This window comes from Balaenoptera ricei, chromosome 7 (genome assembly GCF_028023285.1).
Source record: "Balaenoptera ricei isolate mBalRic1 chromosome 7, mBalRic1.hap2, whole genome shotgun sequence".
In the NCBI taxonomy this organism is placed as follows: domain Eukaryota; kingdom Metazoa; phylum Chordata; class Mammalia; order Artiodactyla; family Balaenopteridae; genus Balaenoptera; species Balaenoptera ricei.
Window position 1 is genome coordinate 102,196,701 of NC_082645.1, and position 26,850 is coordinate 102,223,550.

Genomic DNA, 26,850 nt, shown 5'->3' on the forward strand with positions numbered 1-26,850 from the left:
GAGGGAGAAAGCTCATCACCAAGCGATGATTGAAATAACTAATGCAACTCTTGGGTGTCTCATCAGCTTTGTAGGAGATCATGAATGTGTTTTGGTTTATAAGAAATGATTGTATTATATTCAGAGGGGGAATGTTGTTCCTATAGAAGTTGTTTGTAAATTTAAGTACGGGTAAAAGATGATGATTAGTAAAGGGATGGAATTTGATGGATGGGGTGGGTTGGTGCTCAGCCTCCTTTCCCCCCCGCCTCTGGTGTGTGTTTCTGTGTGGCAGAGGCTGGACAACTGAGCACTACATTTCCCAGGCTCCCTTGCAGCTAGAGTTTTAGATGTGATTTACACTCTGTCAGTCAGAGGCACTCAAGGTGTTTGAAAGCAGAGGTGGGGTTTTTCTGCTTGTGCTGTTTCCTGCTGGTACACACAGCCATGGAGGTACTGGTGTTTCTGTGGCAGCATTAACAGAAGTCTAAATGTCCAGCCACAAGCTCTAGAGTGCTGAGGTCATTCTGCTGGTCAAGTCAGAGCAGCTCTGTGCAGTTCTAGAGCCCGCAGTGGTAGCTCCTTCATTAAGGCAGCACCCTGTTCTCAGAACCGACCAGCGTGGCTCTGGAGGTGGCAGCTCCCTGACTCCGGGAGAGTCACAGATCTCTTGGGGACTATTTCTGAAGCAGTTCCTGAAATCTTAAGGTAGCATCTGTTTTTTTCAGCCCTCCCGATAATGTTGAAATCCATTTAATAAATTCCTTCTCCGTCAAACTATCTAGAATGGATTTTGTCCTGCACCATAATCCTGACCACACAGCTGTGTTCATGTAAAAGGGAGATGTTGATTTTCAGCTTTTAGATTTAACACAGAAATAAATTGCTGAAAGAGAAAATGCAGACTACGAACTTGACAATATACAAGGGACCACTAGTTATTAATCAAAATGAATCATTCTGTTTTCCTCTTCTTCCTGGGCACCTAAGTAGAATACATTTCCCAAAGTCCCTTGCAGTAAAGTGTGCCCATATGACAGAGTTCTAGCCAATGGAATGTGAATGAAATAACACATGCCACTTCCATGCCTGGTCCATAAACATCCCCCATGAACTCTTGCCCACACTCTTTATTCCTTCCAGCTGGCTTAAAAGCTGATTATTACCATGGAAACCACATTGATTTGTCGTTGAATTCAAAAGGTTTCCATCAGACTAAATCAACAAATGACCTGCCAACCTATTCATCTTCCAGTGCCATTACATGAACAGTAAATAAACCTTTATTGTCCTTGAGACATATTTGTTTCATTCGTGTTTGCATCTAGTATCACCCTAACAGATATGGTAAGTAAAAACACACATGCAAAAAGTGAAAATAGGTGAAGGAAATGGGCCCGAATATCCTCAATTTACAAAACTGGGGAATCAAGATACATTTTTATAACTTATGTACCAAGAAATAAGGAAGCGTTTTATTTATATAAATTTGCAAAATAAAAGAGGAACTAAAAGTAACGATTTGGTAGGAACTGGGATTATATGAGTTAGCAGTCATCTTTCATAGCAGAAAAAGACTGGATAATCTCTTAAACTGATCATCAAGAAACAGGAATATAGCATGGGAGAGGAAATCACAAACAAACAAAACTTAAAAACAGGAAGTTAAAAGATTTAGAAAACAAATTTATGGTTACAAATTTATGGTTAAAGGGGAGAGGGAGGGAGGGACAAATTAGGAGTATGGGATTAAGAGATACAAACGACTATACATAAAAGAAATAAGCAACAAGGATTTACTATATAGCACAGGGAATTACATTCAATATCTTGTAATAAACTATAATGAAATACGATCTGAAAAAAATAACTGAATCACTATGCTATAAACCTGAAACTAAAACAATATTGTAAATTAACTATACCTCAGTTTAAAAAAAAAAAGAAACAAAGTTAAAGTTCCATCTGGATGAAGGGCTGGGATAAGGAAGGATGGAGCAGGGCTCCTGGGTCAGCTTCGTGAGCATGTGATCCATACAGCTGCAGAGGGCCCTGCCCTCAGGAGGACCCCATTCTTGTTTTAATGTTCTGCTGTCAACATCATGCCATTCTCAATGAGTGTATCTTTGAACTTGTGTTTTGTAAGTCAAGTCAAATGGGCCCATGGAGCATGCCCATTAGCATAGAAGACTTAGCAACAAGCTTGTCTCCTATTCCTTGCTGCCCACACACATACAGCTGTTGGCAATGTCCCACAAGCATAGAATCCAGTGCATGCACTATGTGTGGGAATCCAGCAAGACTAAAAGTGAGTATGAGGTAAGCATGTTATATCTATGACTGGGTAAGCAGGACACTGACAGCCATGAGAGGCCACACCTTCCATTTGAACCAGAACTTGCTTTGAACTCAGAAAAAGGCAATGGTGTTCTATGAAACACAAACAACCAAGGAACCTATCATCACATTTTTTTCTTGTTTGCGTCTCTTCCCACTATTTATGCTGAAAATTATGACACAGAAGGAAAGAAAGAGATGAGAGATGAACCCATCAAAGGCATTCTTCATTTCTTATTTCTTTTTACATTTTTTTATTTGAAGTATAATTGATTTACAGCACTGTGTTAGTTTCTTGTGTACAGCAAAGTGAAATATACATATTCTTTTTCATATTCATTTCCATTATAGGTTATTACAAAATATTGAATATAGTTCCCTGTGCTCTACAGTAGGACCCTGTTGTTTATCTGTTTTATATAGAATAGTGTATATCTGTTAATCCCAAACTCCTAATTTATCCCTCCTCTCCCTTTCCCCTTTGGTAACTATAAATTTGTTTTCTATGTCTGTGAATCTGTTTCTGTTTTGTAAATAAGTTCATTTGTATCATATTTTAGATTCCATATATAAGTGATAACATATATTTGTCTTTCTCTGTCTGACTTAACTTCACTTAGTGTGATAATCTCTAGGTCAATCCATGTTGCTGCAAATGGCATTATTTCATTCTTGTTTATGGCTGACTAGTATTCCATTGTATACATATACCACATCTTCTTTACCCATTCATTTTTTGATGGACATTTAGGTGGCTTCCATGTCTTGGCTATTGTAAATAGTGCTACTATGAACATTGGGGTGCATGAATCTTTTCTAGTTACAGTTTTCTCTGGATATGTACCCAGGAGTGGGATTGCTGGATCGTATGTAACTCTATTTTTAGTTTTTTAAGGAACTTCCAGAATGTTTTCCATAGCAGCTGCACCAATTTACATTTCCACCAACAGTGTAGGAGGGTTCCCTTTTCTCAACACCCTCTCCAGCATTTATTGTTTGTGGACTTTTAATGATGGCCATTCTGACTGGTGTGAGGTGATACCTCATTGTAGTTTTAATTTGCATTTCTCTTATAATTAGCTATGAAAAACAGTCTTCATTTCTGTTACCGTATTTTCTATTTCTAGCATTTCCATTTGATTTTCCCATAGTTTCCATCTTGCTTTTGCAATTAGCCGTCTGCTCATCCATGCAATACGTCAGATGAATGTCAAAAACATATTGCTATATGAAAGTAGCCATAATTTATGATTCCATATACACAGCATTCCAGAAAAAGCACAACTATAAAGACAGAAAACAAATCAGTTGGTTTCTAGGGACTGGGGATGACAGGAGAGGATCGACTACAAAGAGGAACAAGGGAACTTTGGGGGTGAGGAAATATTACATATTTTCATTACAAAAACATATAGGTTAGTGAAAATTCATAGACCTGTGGACCTAAAATGTTGAATTTTACTGTTATACAAATTATATAATCAATAAACCTTATTTTTAAAAAATACACCAAATGCCTGCCATTACACATACCCCAGAAGTGCTAAAATTTAAGAAACTGCTGATGTTAGGTGTTGATGGAGATGGAGAACAATGGGAATTCTCTTTCACTATTGGCAGGAGTGTAGATTCCTACAAGAGCTTTGGAAAATCATTTGACAATATCAACTGAAATTGAACATATGAATACCCCTTGACCCTGCCATTCCATTCCTAGATTTACACCCAGAAAGAAATTCATAAGAGTGAACATCAAGAGACATGTACAAAGATGTATATAGAGCTTTATTCGTAGTAGCCCAAAACTGGAAACAACACCATATACTTAATAATTCGTTGAGCTCTACATTTACATACACTTGCATTTATGTTCTTCTCTGAATGTATTTTATGCTTGTCTACACTTTATAAAAATGTACTCTGTAGCAAAGTTTGCTTGGCCCTGCCCACCTCCACAGCCTACACTCCCTGTTCACAACCCCTGCCCCAAACACGCTCATCCACAGGCACCATGGCCTTTCACTCTCATGCCTGTGCACGCTCTTCCTGCTGTCTGGATATTTCCACCTGTCCCCCTCTATACTCTTCGTCTGCATGGAAATCTCCAACTTATACTTTAAAACCCAAACCAGATATTACCTCCTTCCAGAAGCCTTCTTTAAACTCCCACGTCACACACCTTCCTCCACAAGGCTGAATTAGACATTTCTATTTTAGTTTCTCTATGCTTCAGGTGAAGGTTTATCAACCTCAGAACTATTGACAGTTTGGGTTGGATAATTCTTGTTGTGAGGGGCAGTCTTGTGTATTTTAGGACATTTTTTTTAGCATCCCCAGCCTCTACTACATGCCAGGAGCACCACTCCCCCACGCCGCAGTTATGATAAGTGTCACCTGGGCAGGCGAAACCACACCTGGTTGAGAACCACTGCTTTAGAGAATCAATAAATAACATCCTCTCCCCACACCTGAATTCAGAAGCTACTGAGGGATTGGCCAAAGTCCTGAAGATGAAAACCAAAATGTTAGTGACAGAGCTGACTGAAGAACGTGACTTTAGATCCATGGCCACAAGAACTGTTCATATATCACTCAAAACTAGAGCCTCCTGTCCCAGACATGAGCAGTGCTGAACAGCCACAGGCCCCTGCACAGGACAGGGCCCTCGCCAGTGAGGGGGGAGACTGGAGTGCAAATGTCCTGAGAACAGACTGGCTCAGAGGGGGAGAAGGCTAGCAGAAGGAGCTGGACAACTTGCTCGATTTCTCCTTACAAACTCCCAACCCAATGAGTCACTCGTCCTGACATGAAAAAGACTGAGGGGTGAGGAGAGAGGCCAGAAACTCCTCCACAGGAGAAATGGCTATGCCCCTGCCACTGTGTGCCTCCATCCTGGGATGGTGGTATCCTCGTCACCTGGTCTCTCATCTGAGTCCTGCGTAGGCCGTGGAGGGCAAGGAGCAGGTCCTGTCCATCTCTGCATCCTCAGTGGCTAGCACAGGGCCCGGTTCCTGCTAGGAGCTCAGTACACATCCTTCTGTGCCTCTGTACCCACCATCACCACTACTCTAGTGTGCCTGCTATAGCCCCAAAGCATCTCCAGAGAAAACCACACTCACTACATTGACTCTTGAAAGCCACCACTCTATCCCCCATGCGCCCTGTTCCTGGGCCTCACTCACAACGAGAGCCTGACACTAGGGGGAGCTCAAAAGTATTTCATCAAGTAAGCTCTGGCTGGCCCGGGCACTTCCTCTGGCCTTCCAGCCTCGGCTCGCAGTACCACTGCCACGGGCCACCAGGGGGCGACATCCCCTTTCAAATTCCTCTACAGCCGCGGTCCCCAAACCTTTTGGCACCAGGGACCGGTTTCATTTCGTGGAAGACAATTTTTCCATGGACCGTGGGTGGCGGGTGGGATGGTTCAGGCGGTAATGGGAGCGATGGGGAGCGATGGGGGGCGGCAGATGAAGCTTCACTCGCTCGCCTGCCTCTCACCTCCTGCTGCGCGGCCCGGTTCCTAACAGGCCGCGGACCAGCACCAGTCCGCGGCCCGGGGGTTGGGAACCCTTGCTCTACAGCCCCCATTCTTAAAACCAACCTCTTCCCCAGGACCAGGGCAGAGGCCACAGGGAGGCCGAATGCCCACTTTCCTCTTCTAAAAAGGGAGAGAATTCTGGACCAGGCGACTGGCCTCAGTGGCCACAGTTGGACGTTGGGCTGATTCAGACACTGAACTGTGACGTCCTTGGGCTTGAGCTGCCTCTCTGTGGCTTCACCTTCCCTGCATTCCCATGAGGTTGGTTCTCTCCTACTGAGTCCAGGAGCATCCCCAGCTTCTCCAGAGTCGTGGGAGGTGACCCCTCCCCCTCAGTGCTGTCTCGGGGCTCTCCTGGCTCCAGCTGGGCAGGAGGACCCCATATTGACCCTCTGGTTTCCCACCACCCCAACCCCGCTTTGAGGGTGTCCCCACTCCCCCGGTGGGCCTGCTTCCCTGTGCCATCCATGGCCAGGCCTGGATTCTTCCCAGATGCATCCTAGAGACTGTGTCTGGCCTTACCAGCCTCTTGGTGACTGTTCTAGGATCTCTATCACTGGCTCTTTGGACCAGCCAGGCTCTAAGAGATCAAATGACCTGTGGAAAGTCCCTTCTCCACTCTGAGCTCGGCTGTCTTGCTTGCAAAGGGCGCAGTGAGATGAAATGGTCACCAGGTCATATGAGCCCTGAGTCTCTTCTGTAAGCACTATACTTGCTGTCTCTCTCCCTCCCTCCTTCCCTCCCTCCCTCTGGCTCTTCTCTGACCTCACAAGGCTTCTGCCTTCTCAGGACCCTACCTTCAGCGGGCTCCTGCCCCCTCCACATCTTCACCTTTCTAGATAGACTCACAATCTTTAGAAGCTGATAGACGTACGTTCTCATTAATTCAATTGTCACCTTCTCTGAGTCTTAGTTTGCTTATCTGTGAAACGAGATCCTGTGCATCTCCCATAGGACCTGCCATATCGTAGGCAGTCAATAAATGTTACTTCGCTCCCAATATTCCACATGAGCACAGGGCTAGACACTCTACATATATAATCATGAATATGCACATAATTTTGTCAATTACCGTCCCATTTTATAGGCAAGGAAACTGAGGCACAGAGAGGGCAAACTGGCCTGGGGATCATGGGCTGAAACTCGGGCTCCAATTGCGAGGACCTGAGGGCTGCTCCTCCCCAACCATACGTTCTTCCTCCGTGCTTCACATGCCAGTGAAAGACGTTTTCTCATCTTTGCTTCCCAGCTGGTTTATCAGAGCTTTGGTCCTGCATGGGCAAAGGCACCCACCATCCCTCCTTTTTGGGGAAAACAGGTTTATTCACTCATCCATTTATTTTTCTTTTCCATGAGATTCAGCTTCTCTTTCATAAAGACCTGGGGCACTGTGGTGAAATCAGAGGCCCGAGAATGCTGGAGAGAAATATAGATGCTTATTCTCACTCTCTTCATGGGAGTCATTGACTGTGAAGAAGAAGGAAGTAAACTAACCAAGTCCAGGGGATGCAGATGCCTCATGCCTGGTTCTCAGACCCAGAACCCTGAGGACGGGAAGCAGCTGTTTTCTGTCTTCGTAGGCGCTGGACTCTCCAGAAATGCGCTCGCGCAGAAGGAGGGGACACGAGGGTGAGCAGAAGAAAACTTCCAGAGTGTCAGATCATTCTAAAGGGCAAAGAGAACAGAAAGCTGCATCGTTGGCCTGGGAGAGACACTCGTCTGCTTGCCAGCTTGACGGAGAGGGTGGACTTCGGGCCGGCTGCAGGGGTTGGACAGATTGGCCTTGCAGACCCAGGGAGTAAGAACACGAGGATGGGTCATGCAGGGCTGTGAGGAGACACCTAGAGACATCACCTGTCCCAGAGGCCCCATTAAAGAAGAGGGCACGGAGGCTTTGAGAGGGGAGTTCTCTTGGCCAGCCCCTAGTCTACCCAAATCTCCTGGCTGCTAATCCAGTGCCCCTTCCACTGGCCACCCCCTGGGGCCAGGGCCTCACTGGCTCCTGCCACCACTGACCACCTGTGTGGTCTCCAGCCCTGACCCCAGGTAAGTCATGGAGAAGCTCGGGACCAGCTCCAATCTGCCGGGAGGGGTAACTGATGCTGGGAACAGAGGCCACCAGCTCTCCGTCCCCGCCACTCCCCTGGAGCTTTCAATAAACAGCCTGGGACTTCCCTGGTGGCGCAGTGGTTAAGAATCCACCTGCCAATGCAGGGGACACGGGTTCGAGCCCTGGCCCAGGAAGATCCCACATGCTGCGGAGCAACTAAGCCCGTGCGCCACAGCTACTGAGCCTGTGCTCTAGAGCCCGCGAGCCATAACTACTGAAGCCTGCGTGCCTAGAGCCCGTGCTCCGCCACAAGAGAAGCCACTGCAATGAGAAGCCCGCACACCGCAACAAAGAGTAGCCCCCACTCGCCGCAACTAGAGAAAGCCTGCGCACAGCAACAAAGACCCAACACAGCCAAAAATAAATAAATAAATAAATAAATAAACTTATTTTTTTTAAAAAATAAATAAATAAAAATAAACAGCCTGCTTCTAAGTGCCCGATTACTCTCAGCTTCCAGCTCTCAACCCACCGCGTCCCTTAGGCCTTGGAAGTTGGCTCAGCCAGCTGCCCACTGTGACCTCCTTCCAGAAGGTGCCTCGAGTGCCTGCAGTGCCCCTGTTGGCCACTGGAGGGAGCTTTAGGCCCACTACTGCGCTGAGAAGCCATCCGCAGTGTGGATATAAGGCTGGAGGAGAAAACAGGCAGATTGGAGAATCCTAGCCCAGGCTGGACTTTCCAAAGTCCTCCCTCAGCTCTCCCCCGTCCAAGCCTAGGCCCCTCATGTCCCCAGAGGTCCCTGGGAAGGGAGGTTCCCCTGGTCTCCATCCCCCAAGAGGCACCACCGGCAGCAGCTACAGCCAAAGCCCTGTCTACTGGTGGCTCGACTGGGTGGGGACTGGGAGGGGCCGCTGGGAGACAGGACAGGAGGGGACAGAAAACAGGGAAGGAAGAAAGAAAGTGCAGATAGGAAGGGAAAAATGAAGGAGCTAGACAGATGGGAAGAGCCTCCACGGGGCTGCCCCCTGCGGCGAGTCCAGAGGAGCGCCCAGCACCCTCCTCTGGTGTTTGCGTCTGTTTCCTCCCTGCCTGTTTACCTGGTCCAGCCAGTCTCCTCAACAGCAGGCCACGACTTGGGGTTATTAGAGGCTGGGCGGGCAAGCTCCTGGAGCAGGAAGTCGAGAAGAGGAAGTGAGTGAGATGGCTGTAATGCCACCCGGAGCCCACACAAAGGCTAACACTGCAGCTCACCCAGTTCTCACCTCTCTTATCTCCACATGGGATAGAGTTCGCAGGCTTTAGTAACTGAAGGTGTGTCATTGAGAGCAGGCTTCTCTCTCCCCAACTGACACCTGCTGATACCGCTGCTTAGGTATCAGGCAGCTTCTCCTGAAAGGCCACCCCCAGGGGGCTTTAGATTTCCAGGACAAATTGCCTTCTTTCCCAGTCTCTACCTTCCCATCCAAACTTTTTTTTTTAACATCTTTATTGGAGTATAACTGCTTTACAATGGTGTGTTAGTTTTTGCTTTATAACAAAGTGAATCAGCTATACATATACATATATCCCATATCTCCTCCCTCTTGCGTCTCCCTCCCACCCTCCTTATCCCACCCCTCTAGGTGGTCACAAAGCACCGAGCTGATCTCCCTGTGCTATGCGGCTGCTTCCCACTAGCTATCTATTTTACATTTGGTAGTGTATATATGTCCATGCCACTCTCTCACTTCGTCCCAACTTCTATCACATTTAAGTGTTTGGTCATTTGAAATCTCTCGTCATAGAAGCTGAATAAATATGCTAAATAATACAGAACTAAAGAAACCTTAAGTCCATTTATGTAGAATTTTCCAGCTATGAGATCTTGGGCAAACTACTTAATCTTTCTAAGCTTTAATTTCCTTAGCTGTACACCTATTTCCCAGGGTCATTTTATCAACAAATAAATGAGATAACACTTAATACAACACCTAATACAGCATCTAGCATATAGTTGGGGTTCAATAGATGTTGAAACAGCCCAGTCATCTTTGCAAAATGCCAACCTGATCCCACCACCCCCTTGATGAAGAACCTTCAAAAACCTCCCCTGCTTTTACAGCAAACACCAGATGCTTCACATCACCGAATAAGCCCCGCCTAACTCACCCTCTCCACCCCCCAACCCCCAGCTCCAGGGGCTACACTGACCTTGCCGTTACCTCATTCCTTCCACCAACATTGATAGAGGGCCTCCAACATGCAGGAAACTGTGCTGGGGCTTCAGATACAGACCTGGGTCCTTGCTCTTAGGGACTTTATAGTCGAGTGAGGGAGGGGGAAAATATTAAATACATAAACCCGGCCAACATGTATGAGCATCTGCTGGTGGCCGGGCGCTGTCCCAAGCTGCTTTTACAAGTGCAGACTCCCAATTCTTACCACAGCCCCCTGAGTCAGGTACCGCTATTACCATCTCACATTTACAGGTGTGGAAACAACAAGGGCAAGGAACATGCCCAAGGTCACACAACTAGTAGGGATGGAGCTAGAATTTGAACCCAGGCAGTCTGACACCACAGCCTGTGCACATAACCACTTTTCTACCTGGCCTCCAAAGGAGTGTCAAGTGACACTGTCAAAAGTACTACCCACCACCACCCCCCCAAAAAAAGTGCTATGCAGGGGAGGTACAAGGGTTCAGACCCAAACACCTCTCCTGCCCCTGAACCTTGGCACATGCTATTCCCTCGGCCTGAAACACCTTGCTCCACCCCTTTGCCCAGATCCTCTTCTGTTCACCCTTTGGACCTTAACATTCAGAAAGTGTCACTTCCTAAGGGACATTTTCTTTGCTCTCCCCAGACCATCCAGATCCATTTACAAACTCTTGCTGCATGATGTACCTTCTGCCCAGCGCATTTAAATACCTGGAGAATTAATTAATTGATGGAGTGATTGACTTACTCAAGGTCGCCCTGAGGTCTCCATGGCTGTGAGGTTTTCCTCTTCTCTCCTGGTGGTCTCCTGCCCTCCTCAAGGACCCCTGCCCCACTCCTGATATCCCCAACCAGTCCGAGTACCCTGAGGGAGGGCCGTGGTACTGTCAGGTCAGATTCAGCTCAGGCAGGATATGGTGCTGGAGGGGGGCAGGGGGCTGGTGACCTTACGGGCACCCCCTACTTTCCCAGGACCTCACCCTGGAATGTGAGGTTTCCCAGGACCGGTCAGGGAATGGAGCAGAGGCTGAGAGGAGGGGCCCAGAACCTGGACATCCTGTCTCGATGACCAGAGATGATCTTTAAACCCCATAAAAGCTGGAGCCATGGAGGCGGCTGTACCACCATCCCCAAGCACTGTGGTTTGGAGTCAGGAGCCAGCGAGATCAATATCGTTCGGGAGGCTTTCAGCTACAAGTCCTCTCTGCTGCCAAGTCTCCCCAGAGGCCTGAGAAAATGCAGTGGAGGAGGCAGGAGGCACAAGAAAAGGGGGAAATACATATTCCTTAAGGGCTGACAGCCCAGTAGTAGACTAAGGGCCATGCTCCATGCCATGTGGTCTCAATCCTCACACCAGCCCTCCAGGGTAGGTGTTAGCCCATTTTACAGATGCGAAAACTCGGCCCAGAGAGGGAAAAAACTTTCCTGAGATCCCAGCAAAGCCAGAGCCACACCCAGCCAAGCCTGCCTCTGAGGCCAGCAGGCTCCGAGGGAGGGCACCTTGAGGAGGCTCATCTGCCGGCGGCAGGGCCCAGCCATGTCTGCACTCCCGGCTCTGGCCGGAAGAGGGGGTTCTTCCAGGCCGAGCATGCAGCCGCGCCCAGGATGGAGGCTGGGAGGGGCCTTCTACAGTCCTCGCTCCAACACCCGCAGGGACGGGGAACTCACCCCTCCCAAAGCATCCCTTTCATTACCAGCAGCCCTCTGTCCTCTGACTTCCCTGTGGCCCTCACCTATGACAGTGTGACACCCAGAGAAGGCTGACTCTCTCGTCCAAGAGAGGCCATCGCGCACTGGACAGCCAGCATCCCATCCTCCCCGCGCCATCTCTTCTCCAAGCCGAGCTCTCCCGGGCCCTTCTCCACCGACCGCAGCTTGCTCATGTGCCACGTGCCGTGTGCACCGGGCCTCCCAGTGGGTCCGACCCGCAGAACTCACGGGAGTGCACTGTCTCCCACCTCTGATCATGCCGCTCTGCTAATTAGCTCGGTCAGGGGTCGGCTCCCCGTGGGGCAGCCCCGTCCCCCTGCTGGCCCGGCAGCCCTGGGCCTGAACAGAGTGTCGGCAGGAAGGAGGAAGGGATGGAGACTCAGCACAGCCCAAGGGGCCAGCTCTCCTGCGCGCGCGCGTGTGTGTGTGTGTGTGTGTGTGTGTGTGTGTGTGTGTGTGTTCCTACACTTAACTGTCAGTGTTTTTATAAGCAGCCGTATCCTTTCCCTATTTTGAACTGCTTGGAAACTGCTAAGACTAATAGCATTTTCACCGACTAATGAGGAAAATCCAGTTCTTTAATAGAAGAAGGCAGACTTTGATCTAACACCGATGAGGAGGCATTCCAGAGCCCCTGGAGTTAGATTCTCCAGGCCCTTCCCTTCGCACCATTGTCTGTCTATAGGCCCTAGAGGGCACGCCCCCTAGAAACACTGGCCCTTAGGGTGGTTGGGTAGAGCCCGGGCTGGGTGCAGGGGAGGGACATTTGGACAGCATTCTCCCGCCCCGAGAAGGAGGGACGTGGGGAAGGGCTGGCCGTGGGGAAGCCCAAGCCAATCCGGGGGGACTTCTCCCCACTCTGCTCTCCTCCCTGTCTCCGGTACACACACACCTGCCATGGAAGGGTCCATTTAAGGAGTGCTTCTGTGCCCTGGCTGCCTGTAGAATCCCTGGGGAGAGACGAAAAACCCCAGCGCCCCCGCTGGTCCTCAGACCAATTCACTCGGAACCTCTGGGTGGGACCCAGGCTTCGGTACTTCTCAGCCAAGTCTGAGACCGAGTGTGAGGTTCCTCACCGCCGGCCCCCAGCCCCACCCCTACGCCCCTCCTGCCCTCACCTCAGCTGACGTTCCTGCCTCTCCCCAGGCGGGACTCTGCTCACACCCTGCATGTCCATCTGCTGCAACAGGAGTTCCTGCCCGCCAGGGCCAGGCCTCACCCCTACCCGGCCCCGGTCTCTGCAGAGACTCCAGAACCCCATCAGCAGGGCGGGCCCCAAGGTGAGGCCTAGGAGCGCTCACCCCCAGTGTAGACCCAGACAAGAGCACTGCAGTCCTGACCTTTCAGGAGGTGCTGAGGCAAGGTCTGGGCTCAGCATCTCGAGCCCTGGGGTCAAGTCCCAGTTGTGTGAGACCCGCCCAGGCTGCTCGGACTTCAGTGCCTGCGCAGGCTTCCTGGGGGTCCTGTTAACATGCAGATTCTGATCCGCACATCTGAGGTGGGACCAGAGATTCTGCCTTTCTAATAAGCTCCCCACCAATGCGGACACTGACAGCGCATGGACCACACTTTTTACAAGAAATGCAAAGGTCCTTTGGGTCTTCAGGGTACTGAGGTGGGTCATGAGCGCTCACCTCCCTACCCCTCCCGCTGCAGCTCCAGCCCATTTCCTCTTCCTCCGGGCACTGGGAGCACAGCTGGCCCCCACCCTGCCTCACTGTTTAGTTCCCTCAAAGCCAGGCTAGATCAGCCCAGCGCACAGACCTAGCTCTCTCATCCCCTGCACCAGGCCCAGCCTCAGGTAGCCACATCACCCTACAGCTGGTTGTGCCCTCCCCCATCACACAGCAGGAGCCCTGGGCCACTCCCCGGGAAGCCAGCACCACTGCCCAGGCCTAGAATCCCTGTCTGACCAATGCCGTCAGTTTGCTCTCCTGCCTGCCCATCACTCATCAGTCTGTCTTTCCCTCCTGGTGCAAACCCTGAGAGCAGAGGAAGAGGCATGAGCTGGGAAGTCAGCTCGCCTGGGTTCATAGCCTGGCTCTGCCCCTTGGCAACTTTGTGATTTCGGGCATTCTCTGAACCCCTTTGAATCTCAGCTTCTTTCTCCATAAAATGAAGACAGGAACACAGCCCTTATCTCACTGGCTGTGTGCGCATGAGAAAATACACATACGTGCTCAGTGCCATCCCTGGCGCTTAGCAGGTGGGCTAAATGCCAGCTGTCACTAGTAGTGAGAAGCATCATCTCTGCCCATTAGAAGCTATGTGACCTCTCACAGCCTCAGTTTCCTTGTCTGTCACTTGGGTATAACAACACCTGCCTCAGGGGTTCGTTGGGAAGATTAGACAGGATGAAGCCTAGCACATGGTAGAGGTGCAGTGCATGTTAATCCACCATCACAGGCAGGGTGTCTGTGCTCCACGTGTCTTTGTCCCTCAGAGCAGCAGTTCCCAAAGTATAGTCTGGGACCTCAGAGATCCCTGAGACCCTTTCAGAGGTTGTGTAAAGTAACAACTATCGAAACCAATTTCTTAATAATACTAAGCTGTTGTTTGTCTTTTTCACTCTCATTTTCCCACGAGTGTATGGTGGAGTTTTCCACAGGTACATATGTGTGATATCACAACAAAGGGAATGCAGGAGCAGATAGGAGAATCCAGCTGGCTTCTGTTAAGCCAGGCATGAAAGAGGCTTTTCAAAAATGCAAAACAGTGTTACCCCAGAGGGACTGCCTCTGGAGCATTTGTCCCAGGTTTTCGTTGAAAGCACTGGGAGAAAAGAGCTCTCTTTTTACTGGTAGGATGAAAGCCTGGAGCCTCGAGTGGCCGTATTCTGGAGCATCCGGTGCTACCACCACTGGGATAGAGCTTGCCTGAGAATTAAGCCAACTCAGAAGCAAGTAATGGAGACAAATTCCTGATTCTGCTATTTGAGCCCCTGGAACCAGCTGTGCTTGGACTTCTTGGTTATGTGTGCCACTAAATTCCTTTTTTTTTTCCCCTTAAACCATTTTGATTTGAGTTTGTCTTCTAGCTAAAACAGTCCAGATGAAAAACTCATTGTAATCAGACCCAAGACCTGGATGGTAGGGAAGCCCTGGGAGGATGTGGGGTGAGTCGTCCCCCACCGGCATCCCTGAAGCCCACCACATATCCGGAGCCTGGGTGAGGCCCCTTTTTACCCACTGGAGACCTGACAGATCCCCTTTCCAAACAACACAGCTAGTTAACAGCACAGATTTTTCTTTCACTTTATCATTTATAAAGCCATACAATGGATTGCAAAGAAACAAAGCAGCTGTACAGGAGTGGGACAGCATCAGTGTACAATACATTCATATCCAGGGTAAGTAGCATACATCAGGGTTTATACAAGGTGACAGAGATTATAGGCACGATGATACAAAATAGAAAGTATATTTCCATCTATATAAATACACAGCCAGGGGATCAGGAGATGCTGGGTTATTCGGTTTTTCCTGCAGAGGGTCTGGGAGGCAGGAGGGGATGGAGGTGAGGAATTTCTTACTTTTGTTTTGAATGACATGTCAGAGAGGGGAGAGGTGGGGAAACACAGCATGCACGCACAGATGTGCTCTCTCACACACATGAGCCACACGTGGACACGCAGGAGAGTCTCAAGCTGTTGAACACTGATTAGAAACAAAAGTGGGCTATCCCTTTACAATTACCTCACAGCTGGGAAAAGTCCAGGTGTGGGAAATAAACAGAGGTCCTCCAACACTTCAGCATCTGAGGACAGAGGAGCGCCACCCCGTGTGGTTGATCCCCACCATCACCGACACTGAGATTCCCCCAATCAGGGGCCCTACAAGCCTTGCCTCCTGCTTCCTTTCGCCACTGGGTGATAGTGAACTTGACATCCCATTGCCAACCACCTCCAACCCAACTCCTAAGTTCCCTAAAGAGACAAGCAAAAAACGCACACACATACACCCACACTTGCACACGCACGCGCACACGTTCTGTGTTACCACTAGCCAGGGCACTCCAGTCTAAGGATTCCGGGGCCTCAACCCGGGTGAAAAGTAGACCCGGGACTCCGCCCCCAGCCTCTCCAAGGATCCCAAGGGTGGGTAGACGTAGGGGCAGGAGGCAGCCCTTGGAAAGGGCATTGGCCTCCTGGATCCCCCCAGATCCAGATCCTGAAGCTGGAAAAGACCAAAGCAGGGGAGAAGACCCAGGAGGCAGGGGTGATGAATGAACATCCCGGGGAAGGGGGCCATAGACACTGTTCCACGTACAGACTCGTCCACAGACCCCTGGGCGGCACCAGGGGCCTGCCCAACCTCTGCTCGGCCCATCCGAGTGGGCAGAAGGATGTTCGACCCATCTCCCTCCGGGAGCCCCTTTACAGAGAATCACATGTGTCCCTCGGGCTCCCTCTTACGGTCACACAGCCACCAGGTCCCCCCACCCCTATCCTGCCTGTCTCTGACGCACCCAGGGATCCCTCAAAACCCTGCCAGGGAGGAAGGAATCCTGGCAGTCCGCAAGCATTTGCAGCTGCTGCGGGAGAGGCTCCAATGAGGACCTGGGTCAAAGGGCCTTTCCCAAACCTAGGACACAATGTCTCTGTCCCTGGAACACCTGGCTGGAGGAGGAAGCCAGAACACCACGATCGCAGGGCAGGGGCATCTGCTCAGCCCTGGAGCTCCATCAAACTGTTCCCTTCCTCCCCATTTCCCCTCTGGGGTCACCTCTCCACTATTCCCATGCCCAGTCCTCCCCTCTCACTCCATCTGGGAAGGGCCACGGGGACCTTGCTGGGCCTCTCTCCCTGCTGAATTGGAGGGCTGTCACTTCCCTGCCCCCTGTTCCCTCCAGACACCGTATGGGGCAGCTACGGCGAGGCCTCAGCTGCCTCAGAGGCCTAGATGCACAGCAAAACACAGCCTGGGCCTGGGGCTGGGGGCCTGAGCTTGCCTGGGGTCTGCATCCCTGCATCACAAGCTGACCAGGCCTCTCCGGCCTCCGGCCTCTTTCTTGCCAACTCCTCCCAGACCCTTTCCCATCCCCAACTCCCCAGCCCACTTTCAAGACCAGACAGCACTCTCCTGGCTGACAAACAGATTCAACAATAAACAACAGCAAAAAAGGTTGGGGAGAGGGATGGGGAGAAAAAAGGATAAACATTTACACAATAATAACAATAATTATTAAAAGTGCTTTCTTTTAAAGGAAATCTTTGGCAAGAACATACTGCAGTGCTGTGGTTGTGTGTGTGTATGTGCGCACGTGTGCAAGGTGCACGGGCCTAACCTGTGAGACACGGGAGGGTTATCCCAGTGTCTGACCCAAAGGTGAGACCACGGTGGAGACTGGGGTACCCTTCCCCATCGTTCTTCTGGACAGGCCCCGCTCTCGGAAACGGACTCTTTCCAGAAGGATGTTGGGTCAGGGGAGTTGATCAGCTCCCCAGAATCTCCTGAGTCCTTCCCAGAGTCACACATGGCTCAGGCCTGAGTGGGGTGGGCTGGCCATGCCTGGGAGGTGGGCTGCTGGTGGGCGGTGGGAAAGCACGTGTGAAGGCTGACCCCAGACTCACATGAAGGGTCTGAGGCTCTGCCTGGCCATCCAGACCAGGAGGAGAGAGTTCCCGGGATGTCCAGTGGGAGATTAAGATATTTACAAAGGAAGCGGGTAGGAATATCCTCTTCTGTCTGGGAAGGGAGTTGGGGTTAGGTAGGGAATGAGAGAGGGGAGATCGCGGTGTCTGGCTTGAAAGCCTCAGAAGGAAGAGCCCTTTGGGGGAGTCTTGGTCACCAAGAACAAGGTTTCAATCTTTGGGAAGCAGGGGGCTACTCCCCACCATCTTCAGACGCTCTCCTTTCCAACTCCCTGAAACAGAACATCCACACAGATACAGCTTCTTGGAAGAGAAAAAAAATACAAGACGCACACATCACCCACACCCACCACACACACCCGTGTCCCCTGAAGGCTCACACACCCGCTCGGGCCTGCAGGAAGGCGGGCTGCTAAGCCCTCATCTCTGGGAGCTGACAGCCGGGCCCAGCTTGCCAAAAATAAGGGGGGTGAAGGGGATGGAACACGTGTACCCCCTCCCCGCTGAGCCCTAGTCAGAGTCTAGGGAAGGCCAAGGCCAGGGCAAGGAGACCCCTGACTGCTCCAAGGATAAAGGCCCCTACCTTTCAGGCTTCACTTATAGGTACAGAGAGGGGTGGGGACTGGATTATGCCAGGGAGGCAATAAAGCTATATGGGGAAATAATAAATACTTCTTGTCAATTTACCTATTCTTTTTTTTTTAACCTTTTCTTATATTTTATTAGCTTACAGAATCTGTCAGTATGTCTCACATATATATTATATATATTTATATATCAGTACAATGCCTCTCTCTAGGGAACCCAGAGGCTTAAGAAGCTACTCAAGGATGGAGTCCTGGTGGATTTTCCATCTGGCTTAGAGCACTTGGGTGGCGGTCAGGGAGTGCCCAATCGCCTAGTTGGACTCCCAGCCCTTTGGCCTAAATGTATGCCTTCTGCCCTCTGCTCCACGGGGGCTGAGCTCTGGGGAGAAACCAAGGCAGAAGGGGGAAGAGCAAGGCTTTGGTATCGTAGGCAGGCCATGTGGTGTGCAGGCAGCATCCCCCAGAACTCTGACCAGCTCCCCTGGGCAGTCCAGCAAAAGCCAGACCCCCGATCCCTTGCAGAGGGAGCACAGGAACTGCAGGGGTCTCTCCTGGGCCTCGCCGAGCAGGGCCTGTAGAAGCAGGTTCCCAGGATGAGCCCCAACACGGGGACCCTGCAGGACGGAACAGGGCAGGGCAGGGCAGGAAGGCTCAATCGCCAGCACCCAAAAAGGCAACATGCACATAGCAAGTCTGAGAAAGGCAGGTCTGGGGCACGAAACCCAAGAAGGGGCCGGGGGCTGGGAGCTGGCGGGAGCCACCTGCCCACCCCGGGGCTGGGCCACACGCCTCGGGGGAAGGTGCCTACAGCTCAACAGCCTCCCTTCCTGAGGGATCTCTTCCCCAGAGCTACGGACACACAAGTCCCCATCTCCTCAAACCAATGCTCCAGCTTCCTGGTGGAGGCAGATCAGGGGTAACGTTGCAGCGTGGCCAGACCCACTCCGTGGGGGTCTCTGTTGAGGAGAAGGGGTTGGCGGCACCCAAGGCTGTTAGAGCAGGTGCAGGGACCAAGAGAGCGTCCATTACCCACAATCCTGGGTGTTCCTGGGGAAGAGGGCTTATGCCCCCTCCCTGCTGTCCTGTCACCCCCAACTCTAACTTTCTTTGGACAGTATGCACTTGTGTGTGCAAACACAGGAGACACGGACAAGTATACCTGTTTATAGTTCAAGCTGAGAGGCAAACAGAAATCAGTGTGTGAGGATGTGGGTGTGGCCATATATACACCCCATAAAGACACCCACAAACTGTACATCAGAGGCAGAGCAAAGAGACCTAGGGGCCTCAGGTCTGAGATACTTTCAAAAGCAAAAGTTCCGCCACTGGATGTCCCATGGTGGCTCTTTTTGGTTTGGTGATCTACCCTAGAGGTGGACAGAAAAAATTCTCTTGACAGGATTTCTCCTTGCAAAGCAGTTGGGTTAGGAAGAAAGAGCTTTTCCATTTCCCCCCAAAATGTGGATCTCCAGAGAGGTTCATTCTGCCTCTCTTGAGGAGTTCCATCCTCTCGGAGGGTGGAGGGGGAGTTAGGTGGACCTGGTTAGTTTTGGAGGCTCTGGGGGTTTTGCAGTATCCATCTCCCTGAGGGAATCTGAGTTATTCTCCTCCATCTTTTTCCTTCTTTCTCTCTCTCTCCCCGTCCCCGCTCAATTCACTTCCCTCTCCCCACATTACACTTTCTTCTCTCCTTCTCCAAAATTGGCCCAAAGTCCTCCTTCTGGATTCAAGGATGGTCAGGATGCACAGGTCCGTTCCCCACATACCCATCCCCGCTGCCCTGGCCCCGGGCAAGGGGAGGGGGGAGTTCATCTCTTCTGGCCGGCACTCAGCATGACCTTGGAGACAAAGTTGACGATGGCGGAGGCCGGCTGGTTGGGGTCAAGCTCAGCAAAGAGGTGGCAGGCGTTGTCCGTGGTGCTGCCTTGTTTCCGGGCCACAAAGCCGAAGAGCCTGCAGGGGCGGGAGATGGGTGACAGGTGTGAGGAGGGAGCAGGAGGAACCCCAGGCCTGGGAGAGGCGCCCAGCAAAGCCAGCTCATCTTTGCTCCCTTCCCCATCTTTCCCTACCTCCCTGAGCACCGGGCATTGAGGGTGGAGCATGTGAGAGAATCCTTTCTCTCCTTCACCAACAAGAAAACCAACGCCTGGAGATAGCATGTCACTTGTTCAGGGTCAGCAGAAATTCCCCTCTGTGGGTGGGGAGCAGGGGGAGGAGGTGCTGGAGGTGAGTGACAAGACCGGACAGTAAGAGGTGGGGATGAGACCAAAAATAAAATGGGACATGCCTAGGCCAGCTTCTCTCAGCCCATCCCTGCCACACCCCAGCCGAATGTTCTTACACACAACACATAAACAAAGTGCCGGCTGCCTGTCAAAGGGCCCGGCTGCCTCAGACACCACAGAGGGTCAGAGACCAAAGGACAAGGGGCCACCGTCCCCCACCACCCACCCACCCACACACACACACACACACACACACATTTCTCCAGAGAATGGGAGGGGGAGGGGGACCCCACACCTGTTCCCCCCCCAAACCCCCCTCCCCACACCAGGACTGGAGTGACTGAGAGTTCTCTCTGTGCAAAACAGAGTTAAAAATACGAGCGCGGAAGAACAGAATGTGAGCTCAGGTCCCCTCCCAGCCAGCACGTTGCTGCTAATTAGAGCTGGATGGGGAAATCAGGACAGCTGGAGATTCCGATGGAAACCCCTCTCCCAGGACTGGACGGACCACAGCAGCTAAAATTAGCAAAGTTGGGACTGGTTTATCACATACACACACACACACACACACACACACACACACACACACACACACACACACACACACACACACAGGTCTCCCCACAGGTTTGCTCTACCCAAATGTGTTTCAGGGGCTGGGGACAATCAGGCCAGAGGCCTGGGGTAACAGTCTACCCAAATGGTGGGGAAGCCTGGGCCCGTGGATCACCCCCCCGGAGCCCCCTCTCCAGGCCAGGGGGAGCTCCTTGGGGCAGTGGAGGGAGACAAGGGCCGAGTGGGGGAGTGGCTCCGAGCCGCCCACGCGACAGCGAGCCAACCCCAGCCGCCTGGTTCTGCCAGGATGGAGAACCGGCCCACCTCTCAGGCCTGAACGCTGCCCACCTGCCCTCCCTTCCTGTTTATTTCAGCTCTGTGGGCCTCAGGGCCAACTCAACAGTAGCCCAAGTCCTTCCTCTGCTTGGAGGAATGGATGCGGCAAGAAACCTCAGCCCCCAAGGGCAGAGAGGAGCGCTTACAAGCACCCAAGAGCAAGCACCTCCTTAAATTGGGGGCCTGAGGCATCTCGCTTGCCTCACCCTCGTCCAGCCCTGAGCTCTCCTGGGCCTCCATAAAGGCGAGTCAGAAGGAAGCTTGGCACAAAAGCTGCTCCTCAATGAGGAATTTCCAGGCCTGGGACCAGCCTGCTTCTTTCCCGGATCCATCTCCCCCTCGCAGGGCCGGGTGGTGAGTAAGACAAGACCCTTCAAACACAGAGCTCTGGCCTCCTGGCTGGTGGCAGGGACTTGGAGACCCCAATGACCCCATTGAGCCCCAGGGGAGGCTGAGATAAGCTTTGAGAGGACTGCACACGGGGGCCTCTCTTCAGCTGGGCTGCTAACTCTTTATGTGACCTTGGGCCAGGAGAGGTCTCCTCCATCCCACACGGCCCCTCTGGATGAAACAGAGCAGGACCCTATGGTCCTTGCCCCCCATGTCCTCTGCTTGCCTTTTGTCTGTGGAAAAACTTTAGCCAGAGAATAAGTTTAATCAGAGAAAATGCAGAAACGAAGGAAAACAGTCCGACAGGACTAAATAATAGTAGTTTAGTCACTAAGCATAGTTAAGGACCTTTAGTTCCTTCTCAAGGCCTATAGATAATATTCTGAGACATATCCTGTGAGCTGTCTTCTAGATACTGAAACTCCCACCAGGTGGAAGAAGTTAACTACATGATGACCAGACTGTAGCTATGACATAAGCTGCCACAATTCCAAGAACGGGCCTCAAGGAAATGCGAACAAACCAACCCCGGAACTAAAGATGAATTGTACTTAAAACAATCAAGATGACGCTGGTCAGACCACCGATGACCAATTTCAAGATGACGGTCAGAGCTGACCGTGCTGTTTCTGCACATAGCCCCCTCCCTCCGTCTATAAAAGCTCTTGCGCCCTGGTTGTCAGTGGGCGTGCGGTGGGGGCCGGCCTTTGGACAGGCAGGCATCCACCCTCCCCCGTGATTGCCGGCATCCAAAATAAAGCAAACTTTCCTTTCCACCAACCTGGCCTCTTTATTGGCTTTTGAATGGGGAGCAGCCAGACCCCACTTTCGGTTACATGGACACCCCCAGAAGGAGCTTTCATCGTGCTGACCCTGGTCAGTTCCACTCGTCTGGACCACAGTGGCCTCACTGGGCCTCCTCCTCGCTCTCCTCCTCCCTGCCTCCATCCTTTCCTTTCCTCACTAAATATCTAGCAGCCCCTCCCACACGGCAGATACAGTCGTGCCCTCAGGGAGCTTGCAATCTGGTGGCCTCCCCAGCCCCACCCCCATGAAATCAGCTCTCTCCTGCTCCCACACCCATTTCTACCTGTCGCATAAGACCTATTTTTAAATATAGGTTCTTTCCCCAAACCTTCCCAAATCAGCAGTGGTTTTAATTTCTTTTTAACTGAAAGTTTTCTTTTTCTAAAGCCAATCTTATATGAAGTCTGGATATGTAAAGGTGACAGCAGTACTTATGGCGATAAATGGATCAGTTCAACAGCGTAACATTTACCTATGATAAAGTCAATCAGTGAGAAAAAAATGGGGCTGTTTGGGTGAGTCCGACAAAGTAAAAGGTGGAATTATAGACCATAGTGACAGTCTTATGGCAGCTTCAGTACCCAGGTTATTCCTATACTTTGTTTTGGTTTTACTGAGAAAACTCTGATTCATCCTGATAAATAACTGCAAATCGTACCTCCCCTCATAGCGGCTCAGTTACAACCTGAGGAACCTAGCGTTCCTTGGAACACAGTTAGAAAACCACTGCAGCACCTTAGCCTGCTTATACACTTCTCTTATCTACTATGCTAACATCAGGCACCGGAGGGCAGAATCAGCCTCCTGGTTGGTCTGAATTTTCCCAGGGCTGCGTTAGTTCCCTGGAAGCACTTACGAAATGCCAAAGAGATGGAAAATTGACCAAAGGACCCCAGGGCCATCAGTGGAATTTCGGAAGGAATTCAGACCTACCGGACTCCCGCAGTCTGACGTTTAGGTCTAGCCCAGCCACGTCATGCACGGAAATCCGCCAAGAGAGCAGGAATGGGAATCAAGGATGCCAGGATTGCGGCAGAAAAGATCATTTAAACAACCCCTGCCCCACTGCCATCACCTCCAATAAAACTCTCAGCTTTCAGATCCTTTCCTCAGACCCCTGCTGGTCTGGTCCTGAGAGAGGGAAGGGGACAAGACTGGAGGCTGGGCCTTTGGCCTCGAGGCAGGAGAAGGCCAAAGATCTGGCTGCCTGGGCAAGCTTTTCTCCAGAGCTGCCCTTTGCCTACCCCCTGTTCCTGGATTCTAAATCCACTCCCGCACGCCCCTCTCCCCCAGCCAAGGAGCACAAAGACCAGCCAGCTGGGTAGGGAAGAAGCACACTTACTTAGCAGGGGAACCTCCCTCCGTCTTCATCCACCTGTGGAGAGAATGACGGCACAGCGTAAACCACCACTTCTCCCTCAGAGCCCAGCCCCGGGTGTGCCCGGACCCCTGGGGGAAGGCAGAGCCCCTGTGCCAGGGGGGTGGGAGCCTCCAAAGATCATGCAGCAGGGCATTCACAGTGGAGAGAGCACTGCGGCCTGCCTCCCAAGGAGCTTTCCCCAACGTGGAGAGGAGAAGCAGCTTCAGGGTCAGAGAGGTAGAAGCAGGTGTTTGGGTCCCTGGGAGGGGCTTCAAATTGGTGGCGGGAAAAACTCAAAAAGATGCCAACACAGCTACTCACGGTCCCGCAGGCATGGGCAGATCTTCAAACTGAGCCAAGAATGCGCACACACACACACACACACACACACACACACGTACATGCATACACACAGACTTCAGTGTTCGAAAGACGGCTGGGAAGGCAAGTGTCTACAAGAGACTTACTTCCTCTCCTGTGGATCCAGGTCACAGAAGGTGATGGTGTTGAGGGGGTAGTGTCGTCTGAAGAAGAGCCTGTGGCACACACATCAGATAAACAGAGAGTGAGTGCTGAAGTGACTGCTCTTCCCCACCCTCCTCCTTCAGGTCAGGCCACCACCTGCGGCTGTCACAGGTCGACACAGCCTTTCCCTTCTGAGCATGATGGCCTGGGCTGCTCCCTTTGGGGACATAAAGCCATGCATAGGGACAGAGAGATGTCTCATAGAAACATGTCCCAAATGCTAGAGGCTGGGAAAAGAAGGAAGAAACTGGCATTGAGGAATGAGAAACGGGGGAACTCTGGAGGAGGAAGAAAAGGGGCTGGGGAGAGAGCATGAGAGGAAGGGCCTCTGCTCTAGAAAGCAGGGACTTTTTTCAGTTGCATTTACAGCTGTATAACAAATACAGGCATATTTGTGGAAGGAAGGAAGGATGGATGGATGGATGGATGGATGGATAGAGGGAGACAAATTAGTGAAGGGATAAATGGGTGGGCGAAGATAAATGGGGGATGAATGGATGCAGGAATGGATGGATCAATTGGTGAGTGGGTGAGAAAGTGGATGGATGGATGGGTCACAGGGTTGGGGGGAGCCCAACACAGAAGCAATTAGAAGAATCTTACTGGGCTTCCCTGGTGGCGCAGTGGTTAAGAATCCGCCTGCCAATGCAGGGGAAACGGGTTCAATCCCTGGTCCGGGAAGATCCCACATGCCGTGGAGCAACTAAGCCCGTGCACCACAACTACTGAGCCTGCACTCTAGAGCCCGCGAGCCACAACTACGGAGCCCACGAGCCACAACTACTGAGCCTGCGTGCCACAACTACTGAAGCCCGTGCGCCTAGAGCCCGTGCTCTGCAACAAGAGAAGCCACCACAATGAGAAGCCCGCGCACCCCAACGAAGAGTAGCCCCCGCTCGCCGCAACTAAAAAGAAAAGCCCGCGCTCAGCAACAAAGATCCAAAGCAGCCAAAAATAAATTAATTAACTAATAAAAAACAAAAACAAACAAAAAACCACCATCTTTAAAAAAAAAAAAGAAAGAATCTTACTTTCTCTGGTTGTCAGTCAGTGTAATTCCCTGGGCAGAAACTTTGAAGTGGACGATGGTGGCAGCCGGCGTGGGGTCAGTAGCCAGTGTCTCAGAAGTGGCTTTGGAGATGGCCTGTGGCCCAGTGAGTGACTCCATGTCCACAGAGTTGATGAAGAGCACGTTGCAGGCTGGAAGAAACCCACCCAAGGAGGTGTCATGGGGGCCGAAGTGGGTAGGAACCATCCCCAGGTCCTCTCTTCAGGGAGAAGATAGCAGATGAATTTCAGGCCAGCCTTGGGCCAAGACATCTGCACACACAAATGTGGTCTGCCCAGAGACATCTGGGTCTGGGAGAGATATCCAGCCTGCACCTGCCGGAGGGTACAGGGCCAGGGGGGAGGAAGGGCCTGGGCAGGGATCCCGTCTGGGGTGGCCACTCACCTGCACCTTGCTTCAGCAGGTCACTGGTTGAGTTGGCAGGGCCTGAGCTGTCTTTTGATTCATCTGTGGGGTCTGAGACAAAAATTTAATTCAGCTGGTAATTAAAACTCCAGAGCTGGAAAGAAGCACAGGTTGGCTGGGCCTCAGGCTAGCTCTGCAAATACTTTGTGCAACGGATACCGCTTCTCATAACAAGCCCTGGCAGTCAGCACGTGTGTCCAGTTTGAATGTCCAGGGATTGCTCTAAGTATTCAGCACATGGTTGGGAGCTGTGGAGTCCAACAGGGCAGGGGTCAGATGCTCATCCAGTCACTTGCCAAGTATCTATAAAGCGGAGGTGATGATGAGAGTCCCCACTGCCCTGGGTTGTTGAGGTGTTCCGTGTACAGTGTTAGTTCAGCGGCTGACATAAAGCAAGCCTTCAAGTGGCAACTGATATGGTTGTTTTGCATTGACGTGTCTTATGTGTAGATCAGTAAATGCCCTAATTCATTAAACCACAAAGCAGCACAACTACAATTTCAATACTAATAAGAACTGAGTACTGTTTATACCAGCATTTCTCAGACTTTGGTGTGCAGGCTTGTTAAAACACAGATTTCTGGGCACCACCCTAAAGCTTCTGATTAGGTGGGGCTTGAGAATATCTACATTTTTAACAAGTTCCCAGGGGTGCTGGGACCATATGCTGCTGGGGCCCATATGGTGCTGGGGCCCATACGGTGAGGACCACTGGTTTATACAATGTAAATAAAGAGCAGTTTTATAATTATTAAATTACTTTGCTAAATTCCTTAGAAATATAATTTAATTAGTGTCTAAATCATGTGGTTAATAGGGCTATTTAAATAGTATTTGAACTTTTAAGTTGATAATAGTGGTCAATTATCATTAATAATTCAATGAATCGAATTGGATACATAGATATTGCCAAATAATATTGGAGGTTTTAAGTATGGACATAACCCCAGGACCTCCAAGAGAGACTGAAAGCAAGTCCCGGACACAATTTCGAATATCCTATTATTGGACAGAGAGCATGGGGAGAAGGCACCCCAGTTACCGGTTCCTAGACCTCAAGTTCAGGGCCAGGCATATTCCCCTCCCCTCGCGGGAGCCCCGTGTATCTGGGGCTGCATAACGGAAGCCTGTGCTGTTGAAAGGTTTGGGGTGTCCATCTGCCTTCCTCCGAGGCTGGGACACCTCT

The 26,850-nt window shown here is 51.1% G+C and overlaps 1 protein-coding gene across 8 annotated transcripts in view; it reads right to left on the reverse strand.

The window, feature by feature from the left end:
• Positions 1-15,054: 15,054 nt before the first annotated feature.
• TNS1 (tensin 1) overlaps positions 15,055-26,850 on the reverse strand; it is a 186,460-nt gene continuing 174,664 nt past the window's right edge. For all 8 annotated transcript variants that reach the window (XM_059928651.1, XM_059928653.1, XM_059928650.1 and 5 more), the window contains 5 exons: positions 25,644-25,715; positions 25,222-25,390; positions 24,133-24,201; positions 23,648-23,680; positions 15,055-19,945 (listed from right to left, as the gene is read on the reverse strand). In XM_059928651.1, coding sequence (XP_059784634.1) covers positions 19,801-19,945; positions 23,648-23,680; positions 24,133-24,201; positions 25,222-25,390; positions 25,644-25,715 — 488 coding nt within the window. In that variant the 3' untranslated portion in view covers positions 15,055-19,800. The remainder of the gene's footprint in view (positions 19,946-23,647; positions 23,681-24,132; positions 24,202-25,221; positions 25,391-25,643; positions 25,716-26,850) is intronic.